General features: G+C 32.3%; 1 protein-coding gene across 13 annotated transcripts in view; it reads right to left on the bottom strand.

Annotated features, from left to right (window-relative positions):
* Nucleotides 1–22,846, bottom strand: part of LOC129809251 (serine/threonine-protein phosphatase 2A 56 kDa regulatory subunit delta isoform) — a 40,137-nt gene that overhangs the window by 14,365 nt on the left and 2,926 nt on the right. For 5 of the 13 annotated variants that reach the window (XR_008752604.1, XR_008752606.1, XR_008752607.1 and 2 more), the window contains exons 1-3: nucleotides 4,414–5,438; nucleotides 4,101–4,297; nucleotides 75–409 (exon numbers count right to left, since the gene is read on the bottom strand). Coding sequence is in view for 9 of the 13 variants with exons in the window: in XM_055859063.1 (XP_055715038.1) it covers nucleotides 75–409; nucleotides 4,101–4,297; nucleotides 4,414–4,660 (779 nt within the window). In the remaining 4 variants the exon portion in view is untranslated. Of the gene's footprint in view, nucleotides 1–74; nucleotides 410–4,100; nucleotides 4,298–4,413; nucleotides 5,565–13,090; nucleotides 13,263–22,846 lie in introns of those variants that run through there. The other 8 variants (XR_008752611.1, XM_055859090.1, XM_055859099.1 and 5 more) reach the window with 2 other exon arrangements.

The following is a 22,846-nucleotide window of genomic DNA, read 5'->3' as shown; positions in this document are numbered from 1 at the left end:
TCCCAATAAGCAATAAAACTAACCACTATAAATTAATGATAAAATCTTTTCAGTGCACTTTTTTTTTATATTACCTGTAAAACACATTATTAATTTGTTTCCGTATAAACGCTCGTAATCCTAATAGTTTTCCGTATATTCTATGCAAAACAGTCTTTAGAAAGTCCCTCTCGCGTGGATCTTCCGAATCGAAGAGGTCCAACAATTGCAGCACAAACTGCTGGTCTATATACCGTTTGGCTGTGGCCGGTGTAAAATCTGGTGACTCGAGAAATCGTAGAAATAATTCATAGACAAATTGCAAATGTGGCCATGATGCCTCCAATGTTGGTTCATCCTCTTCTGGATCAAACTCTGCACCATTTGGATTGGAAGATGGTGGAAGTGTTCGAAACAGATTAACAGCAAACTGCAGATGAGCAATTAAAATGTTGTTCTTTTATACTAGTATCGATTTATTTTCAATTCATTTTAATTTAATCTATTAATAATAATAGGACAATCTGTAATCTATACAATCGGAAGAAGAATGCGTGGTAGCCACAAATCTAAGAATTAGCTCCCTTTTGCGCTCGTGAGGTAAGTTACTCCTAAGTATGACTTAGGAGGAGTCCAGAAGAATACGACATACGGAGACAAAAATCTCTACTCTAAAGGTTGATCCAACCATCGCAAGTTCCGCGTGAAACCCTGGGATATCAATGCTGAATAGCCATTAGACAAAGTTAAGAGCACAAGTATCCAGACAAGAAAAAGATGTAAAGTATTAAATCCCCGTCCGAAGGAAATGTAACCAAACTTACGAAGTCCGAAAAATTACCGGAAACAAAAAGGGACAATCTAAGCTCTAGCTAAGCCTAGACAAGCCTTGTACGATGAGTGCCAAAGACCGAAAACATCTCAAACAGAAAACGAGGAAAACTTTCCTGCAAGTCTCAGCAGGGCACAAAAATCTTGTTGATAATAACAAGATTTAACAAGAATCTAAGGCGACATCTTGTTACATTTCCAAAACCCAAACCTACCCGATATGGGGCAGTATGGGACGCATTTTTTCGCGCATAATTTGCATTATTGGAGCATGTTAATTAATTTTAAATACTAGATTAAAAATATTTCTGATAGAAATAAAATTGTTTCATCTTTTATTTCTTACTTAGAAATTAATATCAATTTTATTTGTACAGTTGAGTCATTTATTGTCAATCAATTATTTAAAGTATTTTCTTCTTATTTTCCATCTACTTTTCTTTGCTTTTTTTATTCTAAATATTGCAATCATGATCATCAAACTCCTCAGGCGAGTAGTTCATCTTAACACTTTTAGTCTTGAACTCATTGGCGGATTTCTGTTTGATTTTACGATTTACGACAACTGCATGGTACCTGTTTTTTCCTTATTTCTTTGAATTAGCTCTCGCCTTGCCTTTTCTGGAGAATTTGTAAAAATTGTAGAGGATATTGTTCGAGAAATTTTCCAGAAAATAGTTTTTAACGAGATTGGGCAAAGATCGAATATCCTCTGAGAAGGAATTATTGATTCCCAAGACATTGATGATTTAATTGTCCCTGTAGTTAGAGAAATGTGCTCCACTGGTAAACTTTGCACAACAGGGAGATTTTCAGTAGAAACTGGGCATTACTCTTCATTTTGACAATAAACAATTGCATGCCACCTGCAATCTTGTCGAAAATAAACGTCAAATTCATCTCCATTCAGGTGTCCCAAACACCCCCGCGTGTAGTTTTGGTATTTAAAACCTTTATGTAAAAACCAGAGCGTATAATCTCTAAAACTTTTTTTTTTAAATATGTTCCCAGATTACACTGCTACCTAATGAGATAAAAAAGTTTTGATTATAATCGCTGATATAAAATACAAAGAGGAAAACTGAGACGTCAAAATATACAATTTTTAAAAAAATGATCATGTAATTAAAACAATAAAACTGAGGATATGCATTCTTTTAGTTAAGATACATCTTAATATTGCCTACGATACAGTAATGGTTAAACCCCATTTATTTAAAAAAAATAATGAAAAAATCGCCCTGTCCCAAATCTCCCCGGTGTCCCCTACGTCAATGGTCAAAACGCTACCAGAACAAATTTATTTTGACGTTTATTCGGTTTCAACGGTTCTTGCACACCTCTGACATAGACGCACATTTCACCTACATACGAAAATACCGTTGACTCATTCCTAATAATGGTTTTTCAAGGTCAAAGGTTAAATAACCTCTAGAAAGCGTATTTCCCATCCGAATGGTATCATGTTTGAACTCGTTGGAAAGGTCTTGGAATTTCTGATAAGATTATGTCAATTTCAGTTTTTTCAAACAATTCAAATTTCAAATAATTAATTTTTATCCGATATTCAATTATATTACGCCTAAGGTATTTTGGGCAACGTTTTTTGAGTGATTTATAAATCGATTCAAATCATTCGTGAACCAGTTATGAATAATTAATCAATTCTATTACTCTTAAACTATTCTGTGGGATCTTTTAAGTGATTTATGAAACAGTTCAAATCGGTTGAGAACCGGTAAACAGTAAATGATTCGAAAGTACTTTTGATATATAAGAGCTAGCATTTAAGTCACGAATTCGAACATTTTGCAAAGCTTTTAGGACGCTTTGCCCGCTTTTTTTTTAAAGTTCAATCGTTTCGAGTTGTTCTCGAATTGAAAGAAAATTAAGCAAGGCCTTACAGGGATGTTTCTTCGGATCTCGGTCCAAATCCCGAAAGCCAAAATCCCGACATCTTAAAAGTGTCATAGATACTCCCCACGATTGCACCCGCGCTTGTTGAAGGCAAAGGGAAATTTTCTGTATCTTTGGAAATTATTCTACAAATTATCCTCCATATGATTTCATCCCTTTCAGGATTTTGAACGTTCGGGATTTTGGCCCTTTCGGAATTTTGGCTTTCGGGATTTTGGCTGCCTCCATTTTCTTCATACCGAAACTCATTTTTATACCAGCTCATAATAAATGCGGTTTCCATTTGTTCAGCGAAATATCATTATTTGTAATCAAACCAAAAAAAAAAATAAAAAATGAAACTGACCATTCTCGAGAACAATCTTCGATTTATTGATTCAGTGAGGTCTTTCCTTAAAGGAAATTTAAAAAAAAAGAGTGGAAATTACTTTTAATGAACTATGCTGTCCTCCGAAAGTGCCCTTGCGTGTGGATCATTGAAAATATGTGGATAATATTTAAATATTGCAATATTAAATTGTGTTTTCACACATTAATAATTAAAGACATCAGGAAGAGGGGGTCCAATCATGCAACTGTGAGTGTGTCAACAGATAGCATGTAGCGAGAGGAGCATTCGAGAAGAATGAAGATGGTTCTGCCTGGAAAGTCTTCAGAAGTAGATTCTATATTTTAAGATGAGTTCGACCCAGTATCTCGTGAGATGGACCAAGATGCAAATTTATTGGGGGTGCGTAATATGCCCAGATCGCAAAACTTCCAATACTTAGACCAAAGACAACAACTTATTCGTAAAACTCTTTTAAAAAGTGTCACCTGAAACATAGAATCTATAAGAATTCACATGATGTGAGTGAAGTTTTTGTTAGCTTTTTGTTCGAAAATATAGCCTATATAACAAGAGTGGTAGATATGATAACAAGAATAGAGCAGAATAATTTGATTTTCCTATCAGTTTAAGCTTAGCGTTTGTATGTTTTATATGATAATATTGGTCAAACCACAATCGCGATAATATTTTTTCTAAGGGACTTGACAGACATGAGGATTAGCCGAGAGGCGGCTTAGCGTTATTATATTCGAAATAATGGTGAAACCTAATTTCCATCATTTTCCACTAAGTCGTCTCTCGGCTTAAGTCGCAAGTGTGTCTAGAAGGCAGAGGAGTTCAAGAACCGCAAGAACCGTTGAAACCGAATAAACGTCAAATGAAACACGTACGTCAATGGTCAAAACGCTACTTGAGCAAACTTATTTTGACGTTAATTCGGTTTCAACGGTTTTTTGCACACCTCTGGTCTAGGGCATAAGTCACCCAAGTTTGTGTGTTTAAACTTAAGGACTGAAAGTACTGTAAGTAGCATACGACTTACCATCTTAATCGCTTCAGGATAGATGTTCTCTGTTACAACACCAGTATGTTGACTCAAGTATTCCACCATCTCATGAAGGGCTGCCCTCTTAACTTCCTTCCATTTCAGGTCACTGAGTGGCTCCGAGAAATCAAATAGAACACAACACTGTCGCAATTTCTGAATAAATAAATCCTCTCGTTCATTTGGACTGGCCTCTGTGAACGTAGATAGAAAAAAAAGAGAAAATCACAGAGGATTAGATATAACATTTTTCCACCAAGATAAATTTCTTCTGTATCAGTATTCACAAAACACTAAAAGGCACCCCCACCTTTGAGATGAGGCAGATATATTGGCAAACTCTCGGGTGGATTTGAGAAGATTTTTCTATCTCTGGCATAAGAATATTTTGGACTTGAATCCATTGAGAGGGTCACTAATGTCACAGTTTTTGAATCAATTGTTGGCATCTTGTTCTCTTTCGTTGCAACTAAATCCAATCCACTGTGGAATGATGGTGATTTAGGAATACCAATATTGGCTGATGCGCCTGATATAATTGTTCCACCGACAACCATTTCACATTTAAAAATCTCTCTTGAACTTGTAAAGCTTCTCTATAAATAATTCGTTGTACTCCTTTGCCACGGACATAAAGCTCTAACTTTCCATATTACAAATTTATACATGTAACGTAAAAAATCATTACTATATATCTTTTTATAGATATCTTGGACGCTCTCCCAACTTCATTTCCAGTAAATCAATAATTTTGAAAGATCAATACCACAACTGTGATATGTTTTCTGGGCGGTATGATAGTAAGTATTTTTACACTGAAATTTTCAAGAGGTAGTCATAGAAATTTGTTGAATATTTCTCAGCCAAAAACTGTTATCATTATAATTGTAGCACTATTCTTCTATCAGTTCTCTACGACACAATACACAATATGAATATGAGAGAAATATGGAATTATTGACCATGAAATAATTGCCACATTTCCTTTCATTGTTCGTAAGTTACACGAAGAAAAAGAGAACTTTTTAACTTGCAGATGATTTCTCTCACAATTTCTTCAAAAGGCTTCCATATGCATTCAGAGATAACACAAAAACACTTTGAGAAAGTATTTAGATGCCGGTTTTTATTTCGACACTATTATAAAATTTGAATGTAATTTAATGTGAAAATTCATACACAATAATTTCACGCATTAGACCTTCTCTCTGCAACAATTGGCAAAATGGAATGTTTAGGGTGAAGAGAAAAAGATTTGCTCTATATTTCACAAAATGAACTTTTTATCAAAATAAATACTTTTCATTCACTCTTTCTTCAGCTTACTCATTCTTTCAACTATCTAGAATTAGCACAGAAAAATAATATTTGAATGAATAACATGAAAAAAAATATGAAAAACTTTTTTTTCTCTCTTACAACACCCAACGACTTCCTCCCTTGAATGGAATGCCCAGGGAACCATCATCAAGTTGGAGTGTGTTGCGCTCTGCGAGGTATTAAAAAAAAACTTTCGCTCTTGCAAAAGAATAAGGCACAATTCAATTTTTGTGGATCTTTAAAACTTTGTAAATATTAAAAAACAAAAAACACACATATTATAAAATACCTATTTTCTATCAAATCTTGCTTTATTTATTTACAATTAAATAATAAAATAAAAATAAAAATTGAAGATTTAATTAAAAATATAGGAATTGCTTGTTTAATGCGTCCACCGCCGTCTTAGTGTCGATTTATTCTAAATGTTACTTTTAAGTAAAACAATCTGATAGAATTTGGTAAAATAGAATAATTTCCTACCGTGTGAAGTGTCACGATTAGGGGAAAGCAGGCTACCTTCGGACGATTTAAGCTTCGAACAATTATTATTTTTTCAATGTGTTAGGGGAATTTTGGCATGGTTCGCACAAAGTGAACCTTCAAACATCGCAAATTTTCTCTTTGTTTGCAAAGAGCTAGTTCGTCATTTCTTAGCCATCAGATTGATTAAAACTCATGAAACGAGATGAGAAATGGTAAGTTAACTCTTGGCAAACAAAGAGAAAATTCGCATCGTTTGAAGGTTCACTCTGTGCGAACCATGCCTACATTCCCCTATAAATAATTTTGGCACATTATAGTATTATATTTTAATAGCTAGTCCAATGCCTCAAATTTTCAAAAAAAGATTTATGGGTGAAATCCATAAGAAACATAGAGAAAAAATTGAATTATCCGAAACTTGAGTCGTTCGAAGGTAGCGCGCTTTCCCTTATTCGTTTTTCTTGAAAACAAGAAATTCATGTTGATTTTTTAAATTCAATAATTGTACTAAATATAGTACAATTTTAAAAGAACTAGGTATTGTTTATAAGGTTTAAAAGTTATAAGTCATATTTCATATCACTTTTTAAAATTTATACTAAAATTTATTTAAAATTTATTTCTGTTATGCCTCTATACTTTTACAAGTGCGATGTGTTGTTCCCTCTCTTTGGAAAAGTGCGAGAAATATATATCTCTTCAAATGGGGAAAACGAATAGGGAGACAGAAAAGAGGGTGAATGTGAGAAAAATCAATAGAGAAAATGATTTCCACCACTCGCAAATTCATTCATTCTGTGAAGCTCTTTCGTATTTTTCATCCTCTCTCACTCTCCAATTTCAATTTAAATTACAACCGATTTTTCCTGCTCACTTGCGTCTCAAGTAATTGATGGGCTCATGGCGAATTCAATCGATCCAAGAAACAATATTGACAATCTTACGATATCTCTCTAATGACCAAAGCTTTTACTGTGTTTGCCCCATAAATCACAGAAACATCTCCTAAAACTTCAATTCTCTTCCTAAAACCAAAAAAAAAGCTCTATAAAGGCATAAAACCTACAATTTTTATTGAACATTTACAACCCGATCCCCCAAATTCAGGGTCATACTCCTCCCACTATGTCCGATAGTAACGTCTACAATATAAGTTGTATACAACTTTGGAATTATTAGATAGGTCTGGGTATTTCCCAAATTACAACTTCCCCCTTATAAGAATCACAAAACTACCTTACAAGCACTTTAGTTATGCTCAGCTGTATACAACTATTAGGTGAGATTCTTAACAATCTCACCTACTATAATCCTAACAAAATTTCATGTCGTCCGATCGACCTCAAACTTGGCCAAAATGTGTTTCAGCACTTCCTGATCACGAATATATATGTGGCTATTTTACGTTCCCGGCCGGCCGGCCGGCTGGCCGGCCGGCCGCTCTTTGGAGCTTAATAGCTCCTAAACTAAAAAAGATATCGACTTGCGGTTTTCGGCAAAGGTTATATATCGGGTGAAAATTGCAACTTGGTGCATTGACCCCCCACCCCCCACCCCTCCTTCCGCCATTTTGAAGACCCCCCTTTTTTTGTTTTCTCAATAACTCCGCCCCTATGGCATCGAGCGGGCTCAAATTTTAGTATGTTATAGCTGGGCCTTAGAGCTTTCCATCAATACCAAACTTAAGGTCCCCCGACCCCCCTGACCCGAGCTATAAGGGTCCAAAAAAAATTTCTAAAAATGGCCATAACTCCGGTTCTAATTGTCATAATTTAAAAAATGACGGCTTTTTGGAAAGCACTCGTGAAATGCCACTTCCCCTTCTAACAACGCAAGTTCGTAAAACCACCGCTAGGGGCGCTATTATTAAAAAGAAAATTTTTAAATCTTATAAGTTAAATAACTCAAAAATTCCATTGTGCATCGGGCTGAAATTTTAGTATGTTGTAGCCGTTGATTATACCTATCAAACAAAAAAAACCTTAAGTCGATCTAAAACCCCTGACCCGAGCTATAAGGGGTCAAAGTTCGAACATTGACCGGCCTCTATCTCCGGTTCTGACTAACATAGCGACCTAAATTTTACCTTTTTGGTTTCGTCTCGATGAGCACTTTCAGATGGAAGTTCAAAAAGTCACCACAGGTGGCGCTGTGATAGCGTCAAAATTCATCGAAATTCAAAGTCACTTTTCTCAAAAACGGCATTGTGCAAGTTAACGAAATTTTAGTATGTTGTAGTCCAGTCTAGGACGTTTCCAAAATGGTGCGTATGTGCGCTGTGGTTTCAATAGAACCGGAGATATGAGGGGTCAAATTTCACGAAATTCAAAAAATCATATCTCCGGTTCTATTTGACCGATTTTGATGAATGAGGACTTAAACGAAAGATCTCACCAAATGCTACAACCTTCTAAAATATTTGAAATTCGTGGGACCAACACCAGGGGCGCCACAGTCGAAAAACCAATTTCAATATCACATAACCTAAATTATCTCGACTGTCGCTGAACCGATTTTGATGATTACTTCGACATAATTGTAGAGGACATTTGTCTCTACATTTCGTCCATACATCATTTTCCGCTCAGACTACGCTATCACTCCGATTTTGCCGTTTAAGTGTGAAAAAATTGATTTTTCCCATAATAACGCTTTGAAATCACTCAGATGCCAATTTGACTGCCTCCACTCCACAAAGACACTTAAAATATGGTTTTAAATGGAAAGTCCCACAAAATATAACAATTCTTTGATATAGTTGAAGTTCAACAAATGACTACTTGGGGCACTCTGGATGAAAAAACGAGTTAAGAAACAAAAAACCTCGCTTATCTTGGCTTCTGAGTAATCGATGAGATCATGTTCTATAGGAAAATTATAGAGTACATTCTGGTCTACATTTCACCCATATATCACTTTTCTGTCAGTTCATCCAAATCCTTGATATTTTGGTTTAAATACAAAATTTGTATAATTTCACGAATTTGATTCAAGATAACTGAATGGCGACTCACAATTTCAGCTCTAAATCGAATTTGCATGCACTCCGAGTTAGCTCACGTTAAGAATCTCACCTACATAAGCCGGTTAGGATTATCTGTCCCTTTTAAACTTTTCGATAAGAAATCGCTGTTGTTACATGTAGAATTATTACGAAATAGTAGATTGAGAATTGCAATAAATTTTATGACAGTATCAGCAACAGTGTGGTTTTTTTCCTATAGAATATATGGAAAGAAGATTACGTGAGTCAGAAAATTCTTTACACAGTTGTTTACAATCTTCCCCAAACCAACCAATATGGCAAATTGTGTGTACTTTTCTAAATAATTTGTTCACTGAACTGCAGACAAGTTTCATTGCCGGAGAATTTTTCTTTCATAAAGTTTTCAGCATTCTTAATTGCTTTACAATGTGATTTTGTGAATTTCAACATTTTTTTTTTAATACAAGAAACATGAATGTTGCAATTTATAGACAGGAAAGTCTCATAGAAGAATTGGTGACTTAAATATACTGTATATAATAATGTATCTATATAATATAATAGCAAGAATGTTTTAGAAAATTAATTTTGCAAGAATGCCAATACAAGGGAATTTTATTACATAAACACGCTTAACAAAAATTTAAAAGCATTTGGGTTCTTTCATTTTCAGTCATATTTTTTTTTTTTAGAAAATGTTGAGTGATGGCTTATTATAAATTAAAATTCCTATTGAATACCTCTATTGGGAGAGTTAATACAGTTAGGTTTCCAAAGGTACCAAATAATTTACCTATGATTTTTTCTTTTTCTTCGCCGAACCATAAATTTGGTCTAAAATAATAATAATAAGCCAAAGTAATCACCAAGAAAAAAAAACACTGAGGCTATTTACACCGCCGCATTAGATTGAGATTGAACTGTTCCAAAATCGGATTTCGGATAATTAAGTCTTAAACTAAGGCCACAATCTGAACGATTTCATTGAGGTCATTTAGACTGTTGTATTAGATTCTGACTGAATTGTCTCAAAAACCGATTTTGGGACAATTTAACCCCAATCCAATGCGGCGGTGTAAATGGCCTCACTGTCTTCATCAAAATTATATCAATAATGTATTAAATCAATACTGCAATTTTTTTTAATTTTAAACCAATATCTACTATTAAACTCTTCTGCATACCTATATATTTAACGTGTAAAGTAAATTAATAATAATGTTAAGGCCATAAAATACTCAGGCTGATCCTTGAGAATATTTAACCTGTAAAAGTTAGCAGTAAAGATTTATATCAAACTGTCATACACCGAGGACTTTTAGGATCATCGACTAGAAGTCCTTTGCATAAATGTTCTTTACCTATTCCTTTATTACCAATGCTAAATACTCTCGAGGATCAGCTTGAGTCTATTTGAAACCTTATGCGATAAAAGAAAAAGCTCATCAGTTTTGTGAGCTAGTTCATAAAAAAAACACTGAAGTCATACTAAGGTTTAGATGGTTTAATCTATATCTGACTGGTTTTAGAAGTTGCCCTAATTGTCCAATGGGTCCAATGCTAGAAAAAAAGGCGGCTTTCGGAAATATACAATAACGGGCAAAATTGGCAAAATGTATATACTTGTTTTTATTTTTAATTATCTTGTTCCAATTCGTTGTAATAATTTTCATGTAGGAAGGTTTGAATAATTACATTATGTGGAATTAGTGGTCTTTCGGGCGTGAGAGATCTCTATTTTGGCTGTAAATGAAATTATATTCGGCCAAATAAAAAGGATCACTTTCATTTATAGGCAAAAATGATAAGGCCGTATAAATACCTGGCAATTTATTCTATTTAGTTAGACGCTTTCTTAGTACATTAAACAATTTGAAAATTTCAATTTCAATTTCAGCTATGACCTTCAAGATCATTTCATACTCTTAGAGCCCAAAAAATCTAATAGAGCATATAACAAGAAAAATAAATTTTCTCGTGCACGCATTTAACGTGAATTTGAAAAATTATTTATCAAGCCATCGAATATTAATTTATATTATATCACACATTTTGTTATTCTTGAAATATTTGAAATAATTATTTTTTTAATAAATCGACGAAATTATTATCGTTCTTAAAGGCTCAATTAGATATTAATTTAAAATATTCCCATTATAATCATATTTTTGAGAAATTTAAAAACATCTGTTTGGAAAACTAACCTATATTGACACATAAAATATTTAGATAACTACTGTCAATAACACACACATTTAATAGAATTTATCAATACATTCGAAATTCCATTCCTTTCAATTCAAAGAAAAGAAAATTCTAGATTTAAATTTAAGAACTAGCATCAAAATACCAGATTTCCTATTTTGAGTTAACCCTTTAACGACGAGACACTTTTTACGGAATGAAAATCAACAATAAGAATTAAACTGAGAAATATAATCAATGATAAGTTTTACATCTAACCTTGGAAAGTCCAACAGAGTCTGATTCGGTATATTTTGTGCTTCTATGAACGATAGGGACAAAAATAGCCCAAAAATTTAAATAATTTTTCTGACAATACCAATGAATAATATTTTTCGCTTTAATGAAAAATATTACGTATGAATATTGTATTTTTTATTTCCAAAAGGGTTTTGCTTAAAAAAATTGGAAGTATAAAAAATAAATAAAAAATCAATTATGAATTTGAGAATTTAAAAATTTGCCATTTTTGAGCTTAAATATTTACTACATAGCAAATAGCTACAGACTTGCAAAAAATATTCTAGATTCCTTCAACCTTCTACTTTACAATTATGTACAGACATAAGAAAAAAATAACTTTAGGTAGTCAGGAAAAATTATTTTCTTTATGGGACACCGGTGTTGTAATCGTCCTTAAAGGGTTAAAGTCTTTCTACATAATCTAAATCTAAATAATAATAATAATAAATAATAAAATAAATAAAAATAATAAATCTAAAAATTCTTTCTACATAATATTACTAGATTATTTCAAAACTTTTAGTATTTAAATTCAAATGCTTTAAAGATTCTTGATACAAAAATAAAAAATTAAAGGGCGTGGCTTATATTTTCAATAGGGGGAAGTGGGGCACCTTTGAACTTGGGATTTTTCAACTATTTTTAAATAAAATTGAGCCTTATCGTAATATAATTTAGGTGCACAAACAGTTTGAGAAGCTAAATTACATTATGATATGGCTCAGTTCCAGTTAAACATGTTTAAAATCCCAATTTCAAAGGTGCCCCACTTCCCCCTAATAAATTTAGAATATATATGCGAAAGGTATCATAAGGTAATTGGTAATACCTATAGCAGTCTAAAGCAATTGAATATTGGGGTATCTTTGAAATTGAATTTTCTTCTTCCATTTTAAAATGGAATTGAGCCTTATGATGATGTAATATTTGCTGAAATATATTATACTATATATAAATAAGGTCCAGTTACATTTAAAAATAAGAGAAAAGTCCAATTTCAAAGCTGCCCCACTTCTCACTAGACATTAATTTTATTGTTTAAATTTTTGTCGGGTATTTTTAAGTTCAATATAAAATTTAGGCGAAAAATATGTGTAGCAAACTTCCGCATTTAATTCACAATTTATATGAGAATACAGTTTTTTCTTTGTATTTCTATCTTTGTTTAAGAAATTTCTGTACTTTCCGGCTCTCAAATCTTTTTTTTTTCTTTTATTAAATCTAAGGGTAATTTATGAAATATTGAAATATTAATAGCTTTTCTAGCTTTTAGAATACAATTTTAAATTAAAGTAATTCTGTTCCACTCCTCCCAAAAATATCATATTCTCTGAAGAATTGAGGTTTAATCAAAGTCAAAAGGAGAAATGTATCATTTGGTATTTCCAGCTCATGCAATATTTAATTTAGGAATGGATATAAAATTAATATTGTAAGAGACACACATTCTCAAATCCACCCTCTATATTATTGGAGTCATAGTGTCTGTAAAACATTGGTATTTCCCAGAAGAATATCTCTGACACAATTTCACTTATACACGTGGAATATATACTGTGGGAAGTATGATTTTATGTACCCTTTCATATATTAAACATAATTCATTGAATGCATTTATAAATGCATGTGAAGATTCACTTTTGCCAATTTCCTCACACATACACACAATTACCAATAAAAATGAAGATGAGAAAGGAAATCGCCTTACCTTCCAAAAGAGGTAACGCAATCAATTCCCGATCTTTGGATATATTGAACCTCGAACTGTTTTGCCTCTTCTCCTTCTTGATCAACGGTCCAGTTAAGTTGATGGATTTCGTAATTGGCGTCACTGGAGGAACATTATTTGATGCTGGTTTCCCTTGTGCATTGTTTGTTTGCTGAAAATAGAAGAAAACACATTAATTTTTTTTTCAATAAAATTCCCATAAAAATACATTCTATTAGAGTTTTTTTTTCTTTTACATTCGGGGTCATATTTGTCGATAGATAATAATAGTTTCTCTTTAACATTCTATGTTTTTTTTTCTCTCGCATACTCAACAAGAGATGATTGTGTGGTAAAAGGAGGGAGAAATGAAGCAATTAAATGATACAATTTGCCATATAAATCTTACTGTGATCAACTATGTCACCATTATCTGTTATATGCTCTCTTAATTAAACACTAAATTCAGCAATGATATATACACAACTTTGCTGTTGATATTCATCTTCAATGTCATATTAAGTTGATTGTGGTTAAATTGAGGGAAATTTAAAGAAATGCTCTAGGCATTAATTTTCATAATAGCTCTAACCTTTTATTCACACTTAAATGCCATCATTTTCACTTATCTCATACACCTCCAATAGGTCACTTTAACAACAAATATACATTTTGTCCACATAAGATTTTCCTACTAACACTTAAAGAATTCATTGAACTCTAATTATAAAAATTGCAATTAGAAAGGAATTCTTTTACTATGTTTCTCATAACACCACTTGCATACCTGACCAACACTATTGCATATAATAAGATTGAAAACGACAGTGACTACATATAATTTTTTTTTTCACTATAAAAACATTAATACAGTTATCTTATTTCTTGTGGAATGCTTTATGCGTTGAATTTCTTTTCCCAATAAATTCAAAATAACCTGTTTGATGCATAATTACAGAGAACTCATCAATGTAAATTGTTTGTATTTTTCGCTTATAGAAGAATTTTTTCTATAAGGGAAAGGCTCATAATTTTGACCAGTTTCTTATTTTGGACACTTTGAGGATAAAATTGGACACTAAAAATAAATTGATTAAAATTATGAATTTTTATTCCAATATTTGATGAATTATGAATTCCATCTAAATACTTGTTTTTTTTGGAAGATTTTAACAGTAAATACGTTAAATTTTGAATATGATTTGAGTTAAAATTGCTTTGTTGAAAATTCAGTGTGAGTAATTGCTTACGCGAAATATGACAGAATTTCGTGTTTACTGCAGTCTTATTTAGCTGTGATGAAGTACTAACAATGTTTCTTAGCTTTTTTTGAGTGATAATATTGAATATTGTGTTGATTCACGTTAGTGGTGATTTGTACACTTGACCTGAAGTGAGATTTGCCTTGTGAATTATACTTTTCGTGTGAAAAATGGGCAATTTTCTACGAGGTTCATCAGTGAGGTGATAGTCCTTATTTTGGACAGGTGTTTTTTCCTCGAAATTTCGTGAAGTTTTAGCTTTTGTGATGACTGGGTTGGACAAATGCCTGGAGAAACAAAGGAGCATCATCTCTACGAAAGAGATGTAGCGAGAAATGCCTTGAAAGGCTCCCGGAAAGGCTAGGAAATGAGTGAATCCGCACGTACTTGGAGTACCGAAGTCAACTCACTTTAATGAATGATATGGAAAGTTTCCGGGCTTCTTGTGACAATCTACGTTTCCCTTACATGAACAGGAAGAGGACTTGGCAAGTTTGGTTCATGAAATCAAGAACAATGGGCATCCTGTTGAGGCGGATTAGCTGTCCAAATTTACAGCCAAGTTGTCCAAATTAATAACCAAGTTGTTCAAAATAAGAGTCAAATTCACCTCTACATATCAATTCATTTTTAAACGTATTAAGACTAATTTTAGTAAAAACAAAGACAATAAACCCTTGCCAAGTTTCTAAACAACCTTTATGAAAAGAGAGTAATAAAAAAAACTCAATTAGTATTGAAAATATCGCACTTCAAACTTGGAACATGGATGCTTATAAGCAGACTGTCCAAAATTATGAGCCTTTACCCTAATTGTTTTCTTATGAATTAATTTTCGTTTTTGTCTCTTTCTTTTTCGAATAAAAACTACCAGACACTTACCAAAAAAAGCGGTGTAAAAAATAAGACACTAATTGAATGATTTATTAATAAAGAATAAAAATAAAATGTTCTCTTAACTCTAAACATTTCAATTGTTCACCGACCATGCAGTAAATACGCATTTTTTTTTCAATTAATATTCAAGAAGGTAACATGCGAAATACTTTTTTTTTGACTGATTGTATGCCTCTTACACATAACGATAACGGATTCATTTTCAATGGATCTCTTCTCTCTCTTGTATTGAACGCCCAATGGTTAAAACATAGTGGTTTATAAGAAGAGAATTGACCACGGATGGTGGAGAATTTAGTATTAAAAAGAGATGTGTATGGTATATAGACATTAAATATACATCCATGGCATGTATATTTTATATAAAAGGCACAATCACTGTATAAATGGATAGAAAATAGCAGTTCTATACACAAGATTCTGATGAGGAAAAACGGTAAAAGCCGGCATTCATGCCATGTTTTCTATCTTATATGTGAAATGGTTTACACATAAAAGCATAACACATCTCTGCCTCTCTCTCTCATGTCGCAAAGCAAGGAATGTCCGCTAAATAAAGCTTCATAACACAATTTAGAATTCAATTTTTCCTCTTTCCCTCATGTTTCACAACAAAAGTTTCTGTTTTCATCAATATTATTAACGTTGGAAAAAATTCTAAAATTAGCGTTGAAACTATCAACTAATAAATTGAAAGGAAAGATAATAATTTCTTCGAGATATTTCTGGGCTCATGCAAGATGTCAACATAAAGAAAATCTTATTGAAAAACTTTAGAACAAATCCATGGTTCTCATTCAGTACCATTTTAACACGAAATTATTATTCTTCTGATGCCATTTGAAATGGGGAATTTTGTATGTATAGTCGAATATAATTTATTTTCCAAACTTAAAAATTTGATGATCTGAAAATTTGCAGCACATTAGTATTCAGATTCAAGAGTAATATTTCTGTCGGAGTGAAATTATTCTAAAACCACTGAGAATAAGTATAAGAAAGAAGCCGTCAATATTATACTCTACAGATAAGTCCTCAGAATTATATGGAGAGAAAAACATTGAGAAAATAATTAAGATAAACATATAAAAAGAAAATTCCAACTATTCTTCTCTTCTTACATAAATCGATAATGAATACCTGTGTACAATTCTCTTTCCACTGTTATTTTTTGTTTTTAGAACACGATAAAATACACCTCATGTTTATTTTCACACGAAGAACAGCACGAGAGGGAGAAAAAAGAAGGAAAATCTAAACAAATACATCCCAATCTCTTATCAATTTAATTACTATCAGCATGTGTAGCCACATATATAATCAAACAGTATATAAATAAGTTTGGCCGAAGGTTTTGGTATAAAAGAACAGGAGCAGCAGCAGCAACAAAATAACAAAAAAAGTTACATACATACACCACTGTAGAGGTATTCAAAATTAAACAATATAGAGAACTCATTACATATCTATAAATAGCTATACCCAACTATTCTTCACATTTAATGCCATATTATATAGCGACTCTTAAAAAAAGAAATCATTTTGCTTTGGTGTGTAAAGCAACATTTCCGTCCATGAATTGTATTTTTTTATGTTGAGTCCACCCACTTACATAATGCAACTTTTTACCCATCCTAATTATTCGTCTTGTTTACAAACTAATGACTTCTTGTGCTAATACTAAAATGAAATTGTGGCAGACACAAGGAAACAGAAGATTGGGGCCAATTCAGATACTTAAGTTAATATTAACGTTAAATTTATATAAAATTACACGGATTTCAGATCTAAAGTTTATCCATATAGCTTAACTAGTGCAATTTCTCAATAATTCCAAAATATGAACATTCTATCTCAAATATTTCAAATACAGTGACTGAATGGGTTAAGTGATATTCAAATTCAAAAATAGTAAAAAAAAATAGATGTAACCCCGATAAATTCAAAAATTGAGATATTTTGCAAGACCCTTTTATTTACGATTAATATTTGCAAAAGCACTCAGACAGAATTAAAAATATAACATCTTAAATTTTGTGATTTTTGATCAGTTACAACTGGAATCAAAATGTATGTGCTCAGATAAATTCCTTGTGGTTTACTAAAATATAATCTAGTGATAAGCTTTGATCAGTTTATTGTAGGTGAGATTCGTAACGTGAGCAAACTCGTATTGCATGAAAATTCGTTTTAGAACTAAAAATGAGAGATATAGTACAGTAGACTCTCTCAAATTCGGGCATTTGAGACCGAAATGTCACCAGAATTAGAGAGAAATTAGGGCGACAAACTTTTTGAAATGCAACGATTTTTTGTTCATCTGCATACCGATATTTATGGTAAATTTCATGATAACCCCTAAATAATGCAAAATCACATCATAAATAAACAAACCATGGCAAAGTTGAGCATATTTGCTTCATTAGAAAACTTAAAAAATATCGATGAACTTTTTTCAAATTTAACAGCTGCACGAATTAAAAAGTAGTCCGAACTTAAAAGAGCCGAATTAGCGAGAGTCCACTGTATACAACAATTTTGAATCAAATTTCTGAAAAATTACAAACTTTTTAATTAAACCAAAATATCTAGGTTGTAAATGAATTGATAGAAAGATGATTGTGGAATATGCACTAGAATCTCCTCTATAATTTTGCCCTCAAAATTGATCTTATCGGTTGCTCGGAAACCGAGATGAATCAATTTATTTGTTTTGGAACACGTTTTTTGACCACAGCGGGCATTTTATCCATGTGACGAACTAACCACAATATCAAAGAATGATTGATTTGGTAAGAATTTTTTTTAACCTGTATTTTAAATAACTAAATTTAATAAATCGACTAAATGGGATATATGGCATAATGAGAGCAAAAAATGATGTTTGGACGAATAAATATAAATACCCTCTAAAATTATGCCGAAATAATCATCAAAATCGGTTGAACAAGAGTCGAGATAATTGAGTTTATGTAATATGAAAATTGGTTTTTCGACTGTGGCGCCCCTAACGTTGATCGTACGAAGTTCAAATGTTCTAGAAAGTTGTAGCGCTTTGATTTGCGCCCTTACTTGTCAAAATTGGTTTTATTATTTTTTTTTAAATTATACTTATTTATTTTTTATTGCTTATTCATCTAGGGGTACTCTCCCTTCGAACGTTCATTCTTTCGAATAATGTGAATTTTCTTTTACTTTTCTTAAAAAACTTACACATTTCTATTAAATATTAGTTAGCTTATTATCAATTGATAATTATGTGTAAGTCTCTCAGGAAAATTCACATTATTCGAAGGTATGAACGTTTGAATGGAAAGTATTTTTTCTCTACTTTGTTAAAGAAAAGTATCCTGGTTATATATATCTCAAGTCTATAAATTACTTCCAATCTATTTATTGCTAATATACATTGCAATCTCGAGCTAATTGCGACTTGGACCAGGACTAAATTGCCCCACTCTCACCTATTAGAGGTCGTAAAAGAAATAGAGAAAACATTGCATCAAGGTTTTGCTTTTCACAATTTATTGCATGACTCTTCAAAAGCATAATTTCATATTATCTTATTTCTTATTCATTCTCTATTCTACTTTAGCATTAATCCATATCTTTCATTTAAACTATTTGCTTCTCAACTTGGCCATCTATTATATCGTTCTAATCTATATTTTTTGTGATAATTGCAAATATTTTTTGGCACATTTCCATTAAAATGCCGCGTCGTCAGGTCGACGTCAACATTTATTTCTTTCCCTCGCTTCTCTTCTACATCCAAATTGTTTGCTTTCATTTCATCCGCTTTTTGCTTTTTTCGCTCATTTAAAAGAAGAAAATCTACAAATTCTTTTAGAATTCACCTTGGACTGCTTTATCAGGTTGCCAAATTGAGGATATGTATTCTCAAACAGTTTACAAAAAAAAATAACAAAAAAAACTCCTGGTCGAGAAATGAATGAAAAACCTATTTGGAATAATGTTTTAAACAATTACAAGAAAAATAAAGTTTATTTAACACTGTACATTCCTCTATTTAATTGCTCTTAAAAGAGATGAATTTACGGAAAACTCAAGTGTGAAAAATTCATGAACAGAATAATCATTTCTTCGTCAGAAGGTTAATTTCTCTCTCTATCTCTCTTCGATAAAAAATTACCCAAACAACAAACAATAATGTGAGAAACTTGCAAGGATATTTACACAACATTTCTCATCCTCACCACAAATTTCGTGAGCAATTAAAATTTTACCGAGCTCTCTCTAAACAATATGCTATATAGGTACAATCCTAAATCTATTATAGCATATGCTGTGCAATTCACTTAATGCAGTAGATTCACATAGAACCATATTTGCAGCTCCACCAAAGTCTATTTAACCATCATCGGATGCAAAGCATATTATTAAACAACCTGTTTTTTACACTGTCGCAAGGTTTTAATTAAAAAGACCAAAACAAAGACTCTGTAATCGACCTCATTTCTTGAGTTTATTCAACTATGAACTCACTTTTGGGCACTCTGGTCAAGAGGTTCAATGAGGACGAGAGTCTATTCTCTATTAGATAAGAATGTCTAGCAACACCTAAAGACATGGTAACTATAACATACTGATAAATGTCAATAAATATTACCATATTCTCAATGGCAACGAGTATTTTCAGAAAAAGGCGAAAACATCTTTATATAATTGATTTTACAGCAAATCACGTAAAAATGTAGGAAAATCCTAATAAACATCCCATTCTATATAAACTTACATCGCTTTTATTTTAGAAACGTGAATAAGTCAACACAAAATTATTAGCATTGCGTTCACACGTTTGTTGTATATTTATAAATAAGTATCAAGCGAAAATTTGTAAAGGAATGTTATTGAGTGACTATTTTCTTAGGTCTTTATGGATTCAATGTCCACCCTTTTCTACTTCAGTTGAACAAATTTCAAAGTTTATTAAAAAATCGATTTGCAGTTCAACTTAGAGAATTTTAATAGCACAAACCGGTAGAAATATATTCCCTGGTAACCCTCTGCAGATTAAAAAGTAATTTTCATTATGGAATGCAGCAATACTTTTGTTGGTTGCCAAAGCCAATATTGAATGTCCTTTATATGTAAAAACCAGATTTATGATGAATTTTCAAGTACTAAAAAGTTTATTATTAAGCTTGGAGGGGCGTGGTGGATCACCGCAACTTCACACGTACCAAAAGCTTATTTTGATTGGTTAGTTCTCGCAAATAGTAGCTGAATTCTTTTTTTTTTTCGATGTACCGGGCTTTTAGTGTCATTTTGTATATTGATCAGTTTACAAATTTATAATTCAGTTTACAATGTTTCGTGAAATATGTCCATTCAGACGCTTCAATAATTTGCACCGAGCGGGACTCGAACTCGCAACTGTGACAGTCGAGTCGGAGGTCATACACCGCCCAAGAACCGAATGCTCTTACCAATTGCACCACGAACCCCCTACTTTGAGAAATTAATTGTCATAATATGTATTTCAGTTGGTATTAAATAAACTAGAATCCAGGACTTTTGTATCACAGTGTGAGGGCCCCATTATTAAATTAATCATTTTCACTGAGAATTCAGGGATTACCTGACTTCAGAGTGCTCTAGTGACAAACATAAAAACTTTGAATGTTCTGACAAGTTAATAATACGAAGATTAAGCTTTAATGGATAAATTTTGCTCTTTTGGGTCTAAAACCGCAAAAGGGTTTCATTCGAATTGAGGGCCAGGCTAGATCCTTTGCTTGATTTTAAAATCTGGTTCTAGTAGGGGTAATCTCTCTTAGTAATGTTTACTGATTAATTGAATGACCTTCTTATTAAAATTTAAGCTCCAGAGCGAAACGATGGATATACCGACCTAATCCGATGTCGTCAATTGTTTTGTTTCTATTTCTTTCTCTATTTCACTTTTAAAAATATTTAATGTGAATTTCATTAACATGACCTTTTATTCCTTTTTTAATTTTACTTGTAATCACTATACCGCTTTAGGCTCTTTTGATATTTGAAAGCAAATTTTCGAAATACAGGTATTACAAAAACTGCTTGAGTAATAGCGGTCATAGTCATCTTAGCAGGGATGACCAACCTAAAGTAAAACTGTAGAAAACTCATTTTCATGATAGTTTTTAGACATTGAACACCTTATTTTATTAATTTTTAACACTCGTCCTTAAAGGGTTAAATGACAAACACGCATGGCTTATCGAGAAAGCGAAGGATAATGGCTCAACTGCAAATTTTGAATCGTCCTTTGAGAGTGGATACATAGATATTATACTTTATTTTACATTAAAAAAAAACGTTAAGGTTTTTTTTTCTTAAGAGTGAGCAAATCTCAAAATTTCAAATTAGTAATTAGTCTAAATTACCCCAATTTACCCTATACGTGAACAATGTTCCTTGCTTAGACGCTTCAAACTTTTAAACCGCACAGGACTCGAATTCACAACTGTGACAGTAGTCAGAGGTTTCACTACACACGAGTCGAACTATCTTACTAGTTACACAGTGAGACCTCTTTTTCTGTGCTTTAAAGTTTTAATTTTTATTCAGGGAAACAGTTTGTAATTTTGGACAATTTGAGGGTAAATTGGGACACTATCAATAAATTCAATAAAATTATAGAATTTTCTTTTAATATTTAGTGGATAATGTATTTAATTTATTCTTTTATTCATTTTAGAAGATTTTAACACTAAATTTGTTTAATTTTTGAATATGGTTTGAAATAAATTACTTTGTTGGAACTTCACTTTTTATTAAATATTCTTTGAATATTGTGTTAATTCACGCTAGTAGTGATCAGTTCATATAAGAATTCGAGTGAAATTTGCCTTGTGAATTACGTTTTTAATGTGGAAATTATGTGGAAAAGATGCATCTTATCAGAGACTCACCAGTGAGTTGTAATTTTGGACAGGTGGTTTTCTTTTTTGAAATTCTGTAAATTGTTAGTTTTTCGGATGACTAGGTTGATGACTAACATCATCTCCACGAACGAGATGCAGTGCAAATGTAAAAAGCCTTAACTCTTTCGTCTCTTTTGGGACTCTAGTACCCAAAGAAACTTATGAATATTCTATGAAAAACAATGTTTTTTAATTATTCAGAACTGATAAAAATCCGATTCTTGTGGATGATTACAAACTATAAGGATGTCCAAATGTAAGATATTTTTTGTAGGACCTCAATTAATTCCTGAGCTTAGATATTTTTGATTAAAAAATTGTGAAACTGGCTTGCAGCATATGCTGCGGCCCGGAAAATCCAAGAGAAGAAATGCATGAGTCCATGCGTATTTGGAGTGCCGAAGTCAATTCTCTTCAATGAATTGTATGGAAAGTTTCCGGGACCCTCGGGACATCCTACGGTTCCTCTCGTTAGAAAAGAACATGAATTGGTAAGTTGGGTTCTTGAAATGAACAACAATAGGTGCAAAGCTAAATGTCCAAAATTACATGCAAATTGTCCTAAATTATAGTTAACTAGGGGAAAGTGCTCTCCCTTTGAACGCTCATGCCTTCTTTTGTCTTTCGTAAGAGATTTACACTAAATTATCATGGAATTATCAACAATT

Source organism: Phlebotomus papatasi, chromosome 1 (assembly GCF_024763615.1).
Source record: "Phlebotomus papatasi isolate M1 chromosome 1, Ppap_2.1, whole genome shotgun sequence".
In the NCBI taxonomy this organism is placed as follows: Eukaryota; Metazoa; Arthropoda; class Insecta; order Diptera; family Psychodidae; genus Phlebotomus; species Phlebotomus papatasi.
This window is presented reverse-complemented; position numbering and strand designations above follow the sequence as displayed.